General features: G+C 41.3%; 2 protein-coding genes across 5 annotated transcripts in view; both read left to right on the top strand.

The window, feature by feature from the left end:
• The window catches only part of src (v-src avian sarcoma (Schmidt-Ruppin A-2) viral oncogene homolog), a 409,402-nt gene that overhangs the window by 104,611 nt on the left and 291,480 nt on the right, over window positions 1-13,311 (top strand). The gene's annotated exons all lie outside the window — the stretch shown is intronic.
• Window positions 1-13,311, top strand: part of nfatc2a (nuclear factor of activated T cells 2a) — a 46,928-nt gene that overhangs the window by 20,960 nt on the left and 12,657 nt on the right. For 2 of the 4 annotated variants that reach the window (XM_060937368.1, XM_060937367.1), the window contains exons 6-9: window positions 2,890-3,030; window positions 10,210-10,265; window positions 10,630-10,762; window positions 10,972-11,667. In XM_060937368.1, coding sequence (XP_060793351.1) covers window positions 2,890-3,030; window positions 10,210-10,265; window positions 10,630-10,762; window positions 10,972-11,667 — 1,026 coding nt within the window. The remainder of the gene's footprint in view (window positions 1-2,889; window positions 3,031-10,209; window positions 10,266-10,629; window positions 10,763-10,971; window positions 11,668-13,311) is intronic. The other 2 variants (XM_060937370.1, XM_060937369.1) reach the window with 1 other exon arrangement.

Raw genomic sequence — 13,311 nt, 5'->3', positions numbered from 1 at the left:
TTTTTAATAATAATAATAATAATAATAATAATAACCTGTTTATTTTGGAATATAATTCCACTTCCTCTTTTGATAACTGTACAGTGGAGCTTGAAAGTTTGTGAACCCTTTAGAATTTTCTATATTTCTGCATAAATATGACCTAAAACATCATCAGATTTTCACACAAGTCCTAAAAGTAGATAAAGAGAACCCAGTTAAACAAATGAGACAAAAATATTATACTTGATCATTTATTTATTGAGGAAAATGATCCAATATTACATATCTGTGAGTGGCAAAAGTATGTGCACCTTTGCTTTCAGTATCTGGTGTGACCCCCTTGTGCAGCAATAACTGCAACCAAATGTTTCTGGTAACTGTTGAACAGTCCTGCACACCGGCTTGGAGGAATTTTAGCCCATTCCTCCGTACAGAACAGCTTCAACTCTGGGATGTTGGTGGGTTTCCTCACGTGAACTGCTTGCTTCAGGTCCTTCCATAACATTTCGATTGGATTAAGGTCAGGACTTTGACTTGGCCATTCCAAAACATTAACTTTATTCTTCTTTAACCATTCTTTGGTAGAACGACTTGTGTGCTTAGGGTCGTTGTCTTGCTGCATGACCCACCTTCTCTTGGGATTCAGTTCATGGACAGATGTCCTGACATTTTTCCTTTAGAATTCACTGGTATAATTCAGAATTCATTGGTCCATCAATGATGGCAAGCCATCTAGGCCCAGATGCAGCAAAACAGGCCCAAAACATGATACTACCACCACCATGTTTCACAGATGGGATAAGGTTCTTATGCTAGAATGCAGCGTTTTCCTTTCTCCAAACATAACGCTTCTCATTTAAACCAAAAAGTTCTATTTTGGTCTCATCCGTCCACAAAACATTTTTCCAATAGCCTTCTGGCTTGTCCACGTGATCTTTAGCAAACTGCAGACAAGCAGCAATGTTTTGTTTTTTTTTGAGATCAGTGGCTTTTTCCTTGCAGTCCTGCCATGCACACCATTGTTGTTCAGTGTTCTCCTGATGGTGGACTCATGAACATTAACATTAGCCAATGTGAGAGAGGCCTTCAGTTGCTTAAAAGTTACCCTGGGGTCCTTTGTGACCTCGCCGACTATTACACGCCTTGCTCTTGGAGTGATCTTTGTTGGTCGACCACTTCTGGGGAGGGTAACAACGGTCTTGAATTTCCTCCATTTGTGCACAGTCTGTCTGACTGTGGATTGGTGGAGTCCAAACTCTTTAGAGATGGTTTTGTAACCTTTTCCAGCCTGATGAGCATCAACAACGCTTTTTCTGAGGTCCTCAGAAATCTCCTTTGTTCGTGCTATGATACACTTCCACAAACGTGTTGTGAAGATCAGACTTTGATAGATCCCTGTTCTTTAAATAAAACAGGGTGCCCACTCACACCTGATTGTCATCCCATTGATTGAAAACACCCGACTCTAATTTCACCTTCAAATTAACTGCTAATCCTAGAGGTTCACATACTTTTGCCACTCACAGATATGTAATATTGGATCATTTTCCTCAATAAATAAATGACCAAATGTAATATTTTTGTCTCATTTGTTTAACTGGGTTCTCTTTATCTACTTTTACGACTTGTGTGAAAATCTGATGATGTTTAAGGTCATATTTATGCAGAAATATAGAAAATTCTAAAGGGTTCACAAACTTTCAAGCACCACTGTAGCATTGATTGAGGTGTATAATGTTGACCACACTGGCGTGCTGGAGGAGCAGTGGGTCTTCATACACTGGGCTTCTGTGCTTCAGTTAATGTGCTATAAACATTATTAGCATTAGCATGGAAAGTTCATATGCAGAAAAATATTTACTTTGCTATCCTAGATTTTTGTGGATTCTGTTATTTATATTAATATCCATATATACAGTATGTATAATATACCCCTTAAAATGTGTTATTTTGTCGTTTCTAGCATCCTGTGTCAATGAAGGAAAGACAGGATCTGGCTAGCATGTTTCCTCCTTGTGTTTTTGTTGGAATTGATGTGAAAACAAAATGTCAGAGTACACCGGGCTTCTCCCTCCCAGGCACGCTTCATAGGCATTGAAAAATATGTTTGCTGTCCTCTGATTTCACTCAGTCCTAGAAAAAAAAAATAGAGGAAGAAAGAGGGACAGAGAGAGAGAGAGTGAGCAGAAAGAGGATGCAAAACCCAAGGCTCATGAATAGGAAATCAACAAAACCAGATAACACAGTGTGCTGTTTGCCCAGTGCTCCTGTCCAGGCCAGCCGTCACTACATTATTTACGAGCCCTGTTTCCTAAGTATTATTCACCTGACTGACTCAGATCATAGTGCGCCTTGCACATCTGTCCAAAGGTCACTGGGATTTGGTTGAATTTGCTTCAAGGGATATTGAATCGGAGTGGTGAGATGATAAGCCAGGAGAAGCTGCTTCATGGTTGCATAGTTTCAGCAGTTAACAGCTTTGCTTTTGTCACTGAACAAATAAGAGCAAGTTGTCGCAGCTATTAGGAATTGATTTGGTGTTGTTTAACGTGACAGCCAGGAAACAGTGCAGAATCTCGACGTGCTTGCAGAAAGGGAAAGGCATTGTTGCGTAGGAGTTTTTGCTCTTTGTCATTAAGTCTTGTCACTGTGTATCTTTTCCTCAAGCTTCCTGTTGTACTTTATACTTTATCCTGAGATGAATTCATGTTCTTGATGTTGTATGAAAATTCAGTCAGAACCCAATGGGATCAGATCAGTGACAGTGACAGAATATGGGCTCAGAATGGACTGTAATTATTCAGCAGACGCAGGCCCTGGCTTATCCAGAGGTCACGGTCTCCACTGTTTTAGAGTCATCTTGTGTCTTGGTTGTTTGAACCATCTAAAATTTGTACCTTCTCACAGCCCAAAGATCTGCACACGAGCTGCCCATGGTGGAAAAGCAGGACATGGACGGCTGTTCAGTGCTCGGAGGTCAGCAGATGATCCTGACTGGGCAGAATTTCAGTGCTGACTCAAAAGTTGTATTTACAGAAAAGACCCATGGTGAGTTCATGACCTTTCAAAAATCTTAATGTAATGTCATTTAAAAACAGGAAGATACACTCATCTTAATGTTGCATTTAAACTATGAATACTCTATAAGTCACGTTTTCACTTTATTGTTTTCGTTTGCGTTTAAACAGCTTGCCCAAAGTTTTTGTGAACACGTCGCGTTTATGATTTTTGACTTGTAAAGAATCTGACCATAAAGGCTGAGGAGTAATTTTATAAAGACTGGCTCTAACACACATTTAAATCACTTAAATAGCAGAAATCCGTATCATTGATGAAACAAATAAGACTTTAAAGTAAAGCCTCGACCCATACCGCACTACTGAGTCTCATTTAATCACAATATGGATAAGTGCAAATTTTTCACAAGGACATTTGTCATATTGGAGTCGTATTGTTTCTCAAAGTAAACATTTAGCACTAGTCATGCTGTATTCTTGTAAACCGCGAGTTGGCCTAGTGGTTAGCGTGTCCGCCTCTCGATCGCGAGTTCTACTCACAGTCGGGTCATACCGGTACCAAAGACCATCATAAAAATGGTACCTACTGCTGTCTGGCAAGGCACGCTGCAATACAGATGCGAGTGGGGAGTCAAACTCTCATGGTTACCAGAGGACTAGCCCCCCACTGTAACCCTAGCTACGTGAGAGGCCAAGGGCTACGGAGATTGGCGCCGCACTATGCGCCACATGGTGTGGGAAGGGATGCTGTATTATTGCATCATATACCCAATTCAACAGAAAACAATGATTAACATTTAGTAAGTTTCCTTGTTCCATGGATCTGAGGAATCTTACTACAAATAGGTGACAAATTAAAGGAAAAACAAAACAAAACAAAACGGTGGCTCTGTTATGGTGTTTTGACTTGTAGAACCTACAGGACCAGTCCAAGATTTGGACACACTTGTTGTTGTTGTGTTTTTTTAATTATTTGTATTATTTAAGGGGCGGCATGGTGGTGTAGTGGTTAGCGCTGTCGCCTCACAGCAAGAAGGTCCGGGTTCGAGCCCCGTGGCCGGCGAGGGCCTTTCTGTGCGGAGTTTGCATGTTCTCCCCGTGTCTGCGTGGGTTTCCTCCGGGTGCTCTGGTTTCCCTCACAGTCCAAAGACATGCAGGTTAGGTTAACTGGTGACTCTAAATTGACCGTAGGTGTGAATGTGAGTGTGAATGGTTGTCTGTGTCTATGTGTCAGCCCTGTGATGACCTGGCGACTTGTCCAGGGTGTACCCCGCCTTTCGCCCGTAGTCAGCTGGGATAGGCTCCAGCTTGCCTGCGACCCTGTAGAACAGGATAAAGCGGCTAAAGATAATGAGATGAGATGTATTATTTAAAAAACACTTCATGTCTTAAAGTAAGGATGGATGTCATTTCTCTTTACTTAGTTGAGCGGATCTTGATATGATATGATATGGATTACTATAGTTGTGTGGAATACAGCTATTGAATAGGGTATTTTTTATTTTTTACTATTTACTGTTTGATCTCAAATGCGTTAAGAAGCAAGAAAGTCATCCACTAATTAACTTTTGATGAGGCAAAGCGTCATCAAGGTAAACACTGGATACGCTGAAGAATCTAAAATGTGAAACATTTTGTTTTTTTAAAACACGTAATTCCATATGTGTTCCAGATGTTATTTCATAGTTTTGATGTCTTGAGTATTGTAGAAAATAGTTAAAATACAGAAAAACCTATGAATAAGTAGAGGAAGGGTGTACAAACTTTTGACTGGTACTGTATGCCAGCGTGCACTGAACTCAGTCCCTTTTAATTTGTCACCTATTTGTAAATTGAAAGTTACACGTAGCTAGATCCAGAAAGGTAGGAAGTTCATTAAATCATAAATCTGCATCTGCAAGGGAAGCTCGAGACGTATCGTTTACCAGAGGATAAAGGATGTCCATCGGATACCGTATGACATCAATACAGAAACTGTTTTATTCTGCATTCAGGTCTCCATCAGTGAACCGTTGATAACGTCAACAAAATAGACTTCATGTTAAAACTATAATGAATTTCCTGGTTGCACAATTGCACATTGTGACTCTATAGGACACACTTATAGAAGCGAGTTATTTATAAACCACACTATCCGGTGTCAACCAGATGAGCATGGGTTCCCTTTTGAGTCTGGTTCCTCTCCAGGTTCCTTCCTCACGTCGTCTCAGGGAGTTTTTCCTCACCACCGTCACCTCATACATTCATAAATCCATATATGTAAACTGTATATCTGTAATTTATATATTTCTATAAAACTGCTTTTGTTAAAAGTGTGATACAAATGAAATTGACCTGAATTGAACTGTAGAACGATGCACACTCGTTTATCCATACTTCACTAACAGGCTTACAAGTAACACCCTTACACATCGAAAACTATATGTGGCTTCACTGTGAACATTATGACAACAAATATTCTCGCATGCCCAGAGTTATACGCTGATGTCTAATTTCTGTTATTAATCACAATTAAACAGCTGAAGTCAGAGTCGCTGCTCAGTTATCGAGAAAGAAATTCTTAAACTTGCCTTCAAGCTCAGTTTCACATATCAGTGTGCAGGAATGACATTTGAATCATGACCTTTTCTAATCTTCCTCACTCACATTTGCATGACATTTAGATTTCTGATACAATACAGACTTGCGCACAAACGTGCCATCCAACCCAAGAATCACTTTAATGAATATTAAATGTGCTTAGTGCAGCCAATCAATCAATCAATCAATCAATCAATCAATCAATCAATCAATCAATCAATCAATCAATCAATCAATCAATCAATCGCTAACTAGCTCGGCTTATAAAGTGTTTTCATCGTATATGAGTGATGGTGCTTGTTATCTGCAGGTGCCCCGTTATTATTACGCACACACACGCTGGTCCATCATGCATGACATGCTCTGTCTATGAGAAACAGCTGGATTACTGAATGCTGCTTTGCCCTTCATCTGAGATATGATAGCTTTAGACAGGGTGTTAGTGGCAGCTCTGTTTGGACATAACAGGTCAAGTGAAATGCAGTACATGCCTAACACTAAACCTCTTATTGAGGGCAAATGATGAATTTCGAAAGCACACAGTGCTGCTTTTGTTATTGCATATTTTTGCACGCATTACTCATACCATGCTTGTTTTCCTTCAAAAATTCCTAAACTCGCTGCCTGGTCTGCATGCATCCAAAGTGCGTCATGTAGTTTCTGTTTGTTGTCTGGCTTCTGACTAGATTTTGTTTATGGGTCTCTGAGGTGTTTGAGGATACAGGTCTACGGTCAGGTGCTTAGTCTGTGACTCAGAGAATCCAGAGGCCGTCTGTTCAATACAAGGGCAGCTTTGAGACGTTTAGACATGAGCCCTCTGGGGTCTGCTTCAACAGGAACTCTTTCACCCTCATGTATACGTAGCAAAATATCGTCTGGGGTTCCCTCCTGCATAATTTTGCTGGACGGCAATGGCTAATTTTGTAGAAAGCAAAAGCTCAACGAGGGATTGCCTTTGTTTTGGAGGGTTTCTCTGGATGACAAAATAATCTGGAACAGTATGCCTCTGAAATCCCCCTGAATGGAAGACAGCTGTCTTTGGCCTGCACTCTTTTTTTTTTTTTTTGGACTTCTACTGATGTTGTTGTACTCACTGAGCCAGGGACTACGCCAAAGCTGGACTTCCTTCCCCTAAAAACCTCCATGCTGCATTATATTAGAGGAAAAAAATCGAGCTCCTGTAAAAGGAGCTTTGGAACAAACAAAAACAATAAGAAAACAGTGGTCGTCACCTGTCGTGAGTGAAACGGAGCAAGTTGATCATAAAACCAATCTTGAGAAGTTGATTTAACCTGGCAACATCTTTGGAATCCCCCCCATCTCCTGCTGACTCATTTGAGCCATATGTGTCTCATTTTCAACCGTAGAAGGGGTTTCCCAGAATCGATGAAAAAAAAATAAAATAAATACAATTAAAATGATTACTGACTCATGAATAATCCCACTGGAATGCTTATTTGGCTGTTGTTTCTGGGGATTTTTTAAATATAAAAAACATATAATTCATTCATTTATTTTCTTGAGATACATGCTAGTTTGGCATATGTAAATAATTATGAAATCTAAGCACCTATTGCTGATGCATTATTATGTTTATGGACGTTTTTAAAGAAACTTGGAATAGAAGAAGGTTATCTGTTAGACTTTCACTCTTTTTTGGGAAATTCCCAATTTTCTCAACCCATTCAATATCTTTGAGCTTAAATCAGTCTCTTTTACCTTTAATGTCCAACTCACTGAAGAATGCCATTAAACTTCACAGGATAAACATGTTTACTGTTACCTTCAGGTGAGTCAGAGGAAGCAGTTGAGTATAGAGATATGATCTCCCATTGCCATTTTGATTGTATTAGACAACACTGGAGGCTGTGGTATTGACAGACAAATGTGAAAAAACATCATCCGCCTTCACCTGTCATGAGAAAGATCAGGACCTGACACACTTGTTAAAGGAACATTGACAGTATACAGTATTAAAACACCGCCGAGACAAACCTGTTAACAAATCTGTTAGTCTGTATTTACCTATATTGCTGAACCTACAATACCTACTATAACTCTTATTTGTTGTACAGGATACTGACTTACTGGTCATAACAGATAAACACATTTACACGACAAGTTTATTTACAAACAGCTAACAAATTAATGGAAAAACCAGTGAGACTGTTATGTTGTGGGGTGATTTCGGGTCTCGCTGCTACACAGATGTGAAACCTGGGCCCCATACAGGCGGCATATAAGAGCGCGAGAGGCTTGTCACATCTGTAGCCTCCAAAGAATCTTCAGAGTAACTTGGAAGGACAGAATACCATATAATGAGATCTTGCAGAGAACAAAGTGTGACGGTATAGAGGCGCAGATCACAAGACAATTTCTCAGATGGGTGAGACATGTAATCAGGATGCCAGATAATTGTCTACCCCAAAAAATACTGTTCAACGAACTTGCAGAAGGCAGTTGATCAGCCAGTGGACAGAAAAAAATGTTACAAAGACCACCTGGAAAGAACCCTAAAATCATACAGTACTGACCCACGCCAATTGCAAGATCTTGTTGAAGACCGGCTAACTTGGCGACAGACCATCAAACAAGGGGTTCTGAAACTAGAGAACGTGAGATGCGACAGGAGGGATCGCATTTGAATGGTGAGACACCAATGGCGCCAAGATCCCACCAGCAACGCAGACACAGCTGCAACATCTGCCAGAGGTCCTTCCAAACTAGAACAGGACTGCTGAGTCATACCAGAGCATACGACAGATGAGATGGGAGAGGGTGCCGTCAAGCTGACAGACAACCATAACTAACTAACTAACTAACTAACTAACTTTTCCCTTAGATGGAAGAGTCACTGCAAATCAGTACTTCTGACTGATCACCTTTGATGAAACATTTCTATCCTCATGGTAGAATCTCCTCTAGGATGATGCCACACCTTATTTTCATTGCATCAGAGCTCAATGAATGGTTTATGAGTATGAAAATGGTGTAAATCATAGCTATGGTCATCACAGTCACCAAATGATGAAGAAGAAACCTTCATTTGTCACATAAAGGTTATGGTTGGAGCACAAGGTTAGCTATGATACAGTGCCCCTGGAACAGGCTGGGTTAAGGGCTTAATAGTGGCAGCTTGGTGGTGCTGGGATTTGAACTGCTAACCTGCTGCTCAATAATCCAGAGCTTTAACCATTGAGCCACCACCGCCTCTAGACCACAAGAGCTCAACCTATGGGGGATTTTTGGACAGCTCTGCACCATCATCATGAAAACACCAATTGAGGGAATATCTTTTAAAAGAATGGTGTTCATGCCACCGGTACAGTTCCAGACTTTTAAAGTGCTAAGACCAGGGGCGCAGATACGTTTTTTGAACTGGGGGGGACAAAGCTGCCAGCAAACCAACCCCAACCCCACCCCCAACATGTGTTGTCAACATCTTTTGACTTTCTAACTATGCCTGTGTGTTGCGTGAGCGGCAGTCAGTCAACAACTCTTCGCAAAGTTTCCTTATGAAACAATATGCTCGCTGAAATTATGGCAGGGAACACCAGATTAAACATTAAAACTACCTTCTGAGCACTGTATCTACAGGCTACCACCGAAAGAAGGAGGCTACCAGAAAGGCATCTCTACTCCGTACGATTTTACTTTCACTACGACATTACTTTGAACAGACTATCAAAAAATTGCAAGGTGACATGATAAAGTAAGGCACAGTTTACTTACAGACGTTGTTTTTTGAAAAAACGATGCAATCGTTTTCTGCCTTTTCGGTTTGGCACCCTTCATCATGCCGTGTTGGGGTCCTGAACTAGGAGCTGTCCCCGATATGCCTGTCAAACTTGTTGTGGGTAACCATAGCAACCAAGCTCGAGCTCGCAACCTGTGCAGTCTGCGCAGCTCAACCAACCGAATATCAGTCTTTGTTTTGTTTTATGTGAGTTGTTGCAACTATGTATGTACTGCTGTGCACCTCAATAAACCGAATGGTAATTAGTCTTTTGATTTTTCCGTGAGGTTTGCCTTATGCAAAGAAAGACAGCATGGACGTTTTTTCCTCCCTATAAGTGGGGGAGACCGAACAAGGTGAATTTAAATCTGGGTGGGATGAATCCCACCCGTCCCACCATCTATCTGCGCCTGTGGCTAAGACCCTGTTCTGGTGGCTAACTAATACACTTTAACATCCATCCATTATCTCTAACCGCTTATCCTGTGCAGGGTCACGGGCAAGCTGGAGCCTGTCCCAACTGACTATGGGCGAGAGGCAGGGTACACCCTGGACAAGTCACCAAATCATTGCAGGGCTGACACATAGAGACAAACAACCATTCGCACCTACAGTCAATTTAGAGCCACCCTACCTGCATGTCTTTGGGGGAAACCCATGCAGACACAGGGAGAACATGCAAACTCCATGCAGAAAGGCCCCCGTTGGCCACTGGGCTTGAACCCAGAACCTTCTTGCTGGGAGGCGGTAGTGCTGTCCACACTTTAGCATGTTGGGTTTTTTCCTCTTTCATTTGTTGTTTTTCCTTCCTGTATCTCCATCTGTGGTGGATTGATCTTTCTGAAATGAACTTTAATCAAACCCTTGTTTCCTTTCTCTTTATTCCATTTCTAGATGGACAGCAAATTTGGGAGTTGGAAGCCACAGTTGACAAAGACAAAAGCCAGACAGTAAGTACAGTGAATGCCAACATGACATCTAACACCTCTCAACTGACTGATGCCTGTCCCTTAGTTAATGTTTTGCTTTATATTTGATTATTTCAAAAAGTCACAAGAGTCGTTGAGTCAATAAAGAGATCATTGTGCAAATTCTGGGAAGTTTTAAATAGTGAAAGTTGGTCAAAAAATTTGTCATTGCAACAATGGGCTTCATACTATGACACTTTGTATTTTTATTTCTGTTTTTACCAAGATTCCTACAATATTTTACATTGACTCATCTGCCTTGAAGATACTCAAGGCATAACCCTGCCAAAATCAGTGAAGACTGTCTACATGAATCACTAATGCCAAAAACTTCTCTCTTTCTCAGAGCATGCTGTTTATTGAAGTGCCTCCTTATAGAGACCCAACCATCTGCCATCCTGCTAAGGTGAACTTCTATGTGGTCAATGGGAAGCGAAAACGCAGTCAGCCTCAGCACTTCACGTATACACCTCTGCCAGGTACTCTGCTCAAGTCAAGTATTTTTAATTCCTAACCACTGCACCAAATCTGAAGGCTAGTTCGATGTATTTGCTAAATCTACCTGCTACACAATGATCCGTGTAGATTTCAGGTAGTTATTGGCAGTGTACTTGTGATATCTATGACAGGACATCTATTAAGTAAAAAAAACAAAAAACAAAACGCTTTTGTATTGTATATTCCACAGTTTCTTCCATCAAAACAGAACCACTGGATGAATATGAATCTGGACAAATTGGATATATGATGTCCCAGTCCTTGGGTGTTTCCCCACATTCCTATTACCATCACAACCCCCGTTCAGTCCTCAGCTCGGATAATGGCTTACTCCCCAACATGGGTTCCTGTCACCAGAATCATTCAGGAATCTCTCCTTCAGATCCCTGCTTTCAGCAGCATATTGTGTATCCTCGTGCTGAGAAGAACATAGGGTCCAGCTTATACATCCAAACAGGAGTCATGGTGCCAGAAGCCCATCGTTCTGTTCTGGTCCATGCTGGTTCCCCAGTCAAGTCCTCTCACTTGATTGGTCAGCATCCTGTCATCCAGTTTTCCCCTACCAACCATCACTTGTTAAGAGGGGGGGAAAATATTACACCACCAGCGCAAGAACATCAGAACCTTTACTGTGAGGGCTACAGTCCGCAAGGAACTCAGACATCAGTGGCTTCACGTTCTCCTGCTGCAGCACAAGCCCCCCAAACTCAACATTACCCCACCGTCATTCAGCAACAGCCTTATACACACAGGCTTCCAAAGGACAGGTCCCCTCCTGGGCAAGTCCATCCACAAAGATGTTCCTCTGCTGAGGAACAGAGAGCTTCTCTTCCTGGACGAGTCACTGTCAAGCAGGAGAACCTGGACCAGGCCTACCTGGATGATGGTGAGTCTGTTTGTCACGTATCTTGGTTTGAGAGAGTTCATTCTGTGGTATTCAGTGCTGGCATGAAGATCAACACTTGACTGCTGACAGAACATTTCAGCAGTGAAACATGCATGTCAAGTCTGCCTTTTCTCCACTGGAGTGTCTATTCTTTGCAATTCATTTCTGATCTTGATGCACACGTGTATTTGTCTCAAGCACACAATCTAGGATGAAGTATCCATTAACCCCAGGAACAGATTAGTCCTGGGCTCTTGGGAAGGAAACTAAGCATCCGTTATGAGTCTACTTTTGTTATTTTGTCTTCACAAAATCATCCACAAAATTTCTCATTAACAAGCTGCTATTCAATAGCCAGAAGTGACAGCAGGGCGAGTCTACTTTGGTTCGGAGTTTGTTTTTTAATCGACACGTTTAGGAAGAGAAACCAGTTGAATACAGAACAGAACTGACTGCTCACTGGTTACAAATTCAGACTCACACACCAATAACATTTACACATTTATTTCAGATTCGGTGACTTTTCATTTATTTATTTCTTCATTTATTTTATCGTCCGTTAACTCGCTCATGTTAATTGGTGCTTTGTGTGACCTAACATAATGGTACATGCCCAATAGACTCCGTTGGTAATCAGTTCCAGATTAGCCTTCATTAATATACATTTAAAGTACATATACATATCATTTCTTGTACATGACTTCTCTCCATTTCACTTCTGTGAAAGCTCGGTTGATCTGTCATTATTTTAGGGAACACTAAACCACAAAAATCTGTGTTGGTTTCTGCGAAAGATATGGAAAGTTAATCTAAAGCCAACTTTTCTGACATGCTGTTATTGTACTGGGCATTTTGTAGTGCTTTAGATTAAAGAATGGGCACTTTTTCAAACTTGGGTATCCCAAAAGAACAAACAAAAAGAAAACCCCAAACAGCTGAGGAGTTCTTAGATATGTTGATGCTGTTATGATGTGCAAAACAAGATCTATGGCAACCATTGTCGAGCAGTGGAATCGGCTGCCTGGCGGAGCTGAGGAAAGCCTCTTTGTTTGTTATACTTGGCCAGGGCTTCCCCTTGGACTTACACCCCTCAGTTCTGCAGGGGGAACCCACGAGAAAATTTTTTCCACTTACCATGTTCCTGCCAATATGGCATGCAGAATTCCTATTTGCAGCTGCTGCGCTCTTCCAGAAAGCCAGCGAAGTCAGTAAGATAGTGATTGTTTCAAACTCTTCAGGAAAAGGCACAGATGGAAACTATGAAGTCAGTGAGGAAAAAGAGAACTCCAGATAGAATAGCCAAATAGTATTTCCCTTAGTGAATGGCAACAGAGCTCCTGTTGCTACATTAACGGGTAGTTACTATGAGAAGTTCATTCCAAATTTTCGCTGTTTTTATTATGAAGTGGTGGCCAGGGAACCAAGCAAGTGTCCAAGAGGATCTCGTAGCGTTGTTTGAATTTTTCTTCAGGACACAACGAGGCATGAGCCACTATTTGAGGGATTCCCTTGTCACTTAGACACAATGCATTTTAAAGGTGGTCTGTAGACGCTGAGTATTTTCTAAATAGACATTCACCTTCACACTGCCCTCTATATACAGAGTAGCAGTTACTGCATGGGAGGGGTCTGGGTCTCAAGGGA

The sequence above is a fragment of the Neoarius graeffei genome, chromosome 13 (genome assembly GCF_027579695.1).
Source record: "Neoarius graeffei isolate fNeoGra1 chromosome 13, fNeoGra1.pri, whole genome shotgun sequence".
Classification (NCBI taxonomy): domain Eukaryota; kingdom Metazoa; phylum Chordata; class Actinopteri; order Siluriformes; family Ariidae; genus Neoarius; species Neoarius graeffei.
This window is presented reverse-complemented; position numbering and strand designations above follow the sequence as displayed.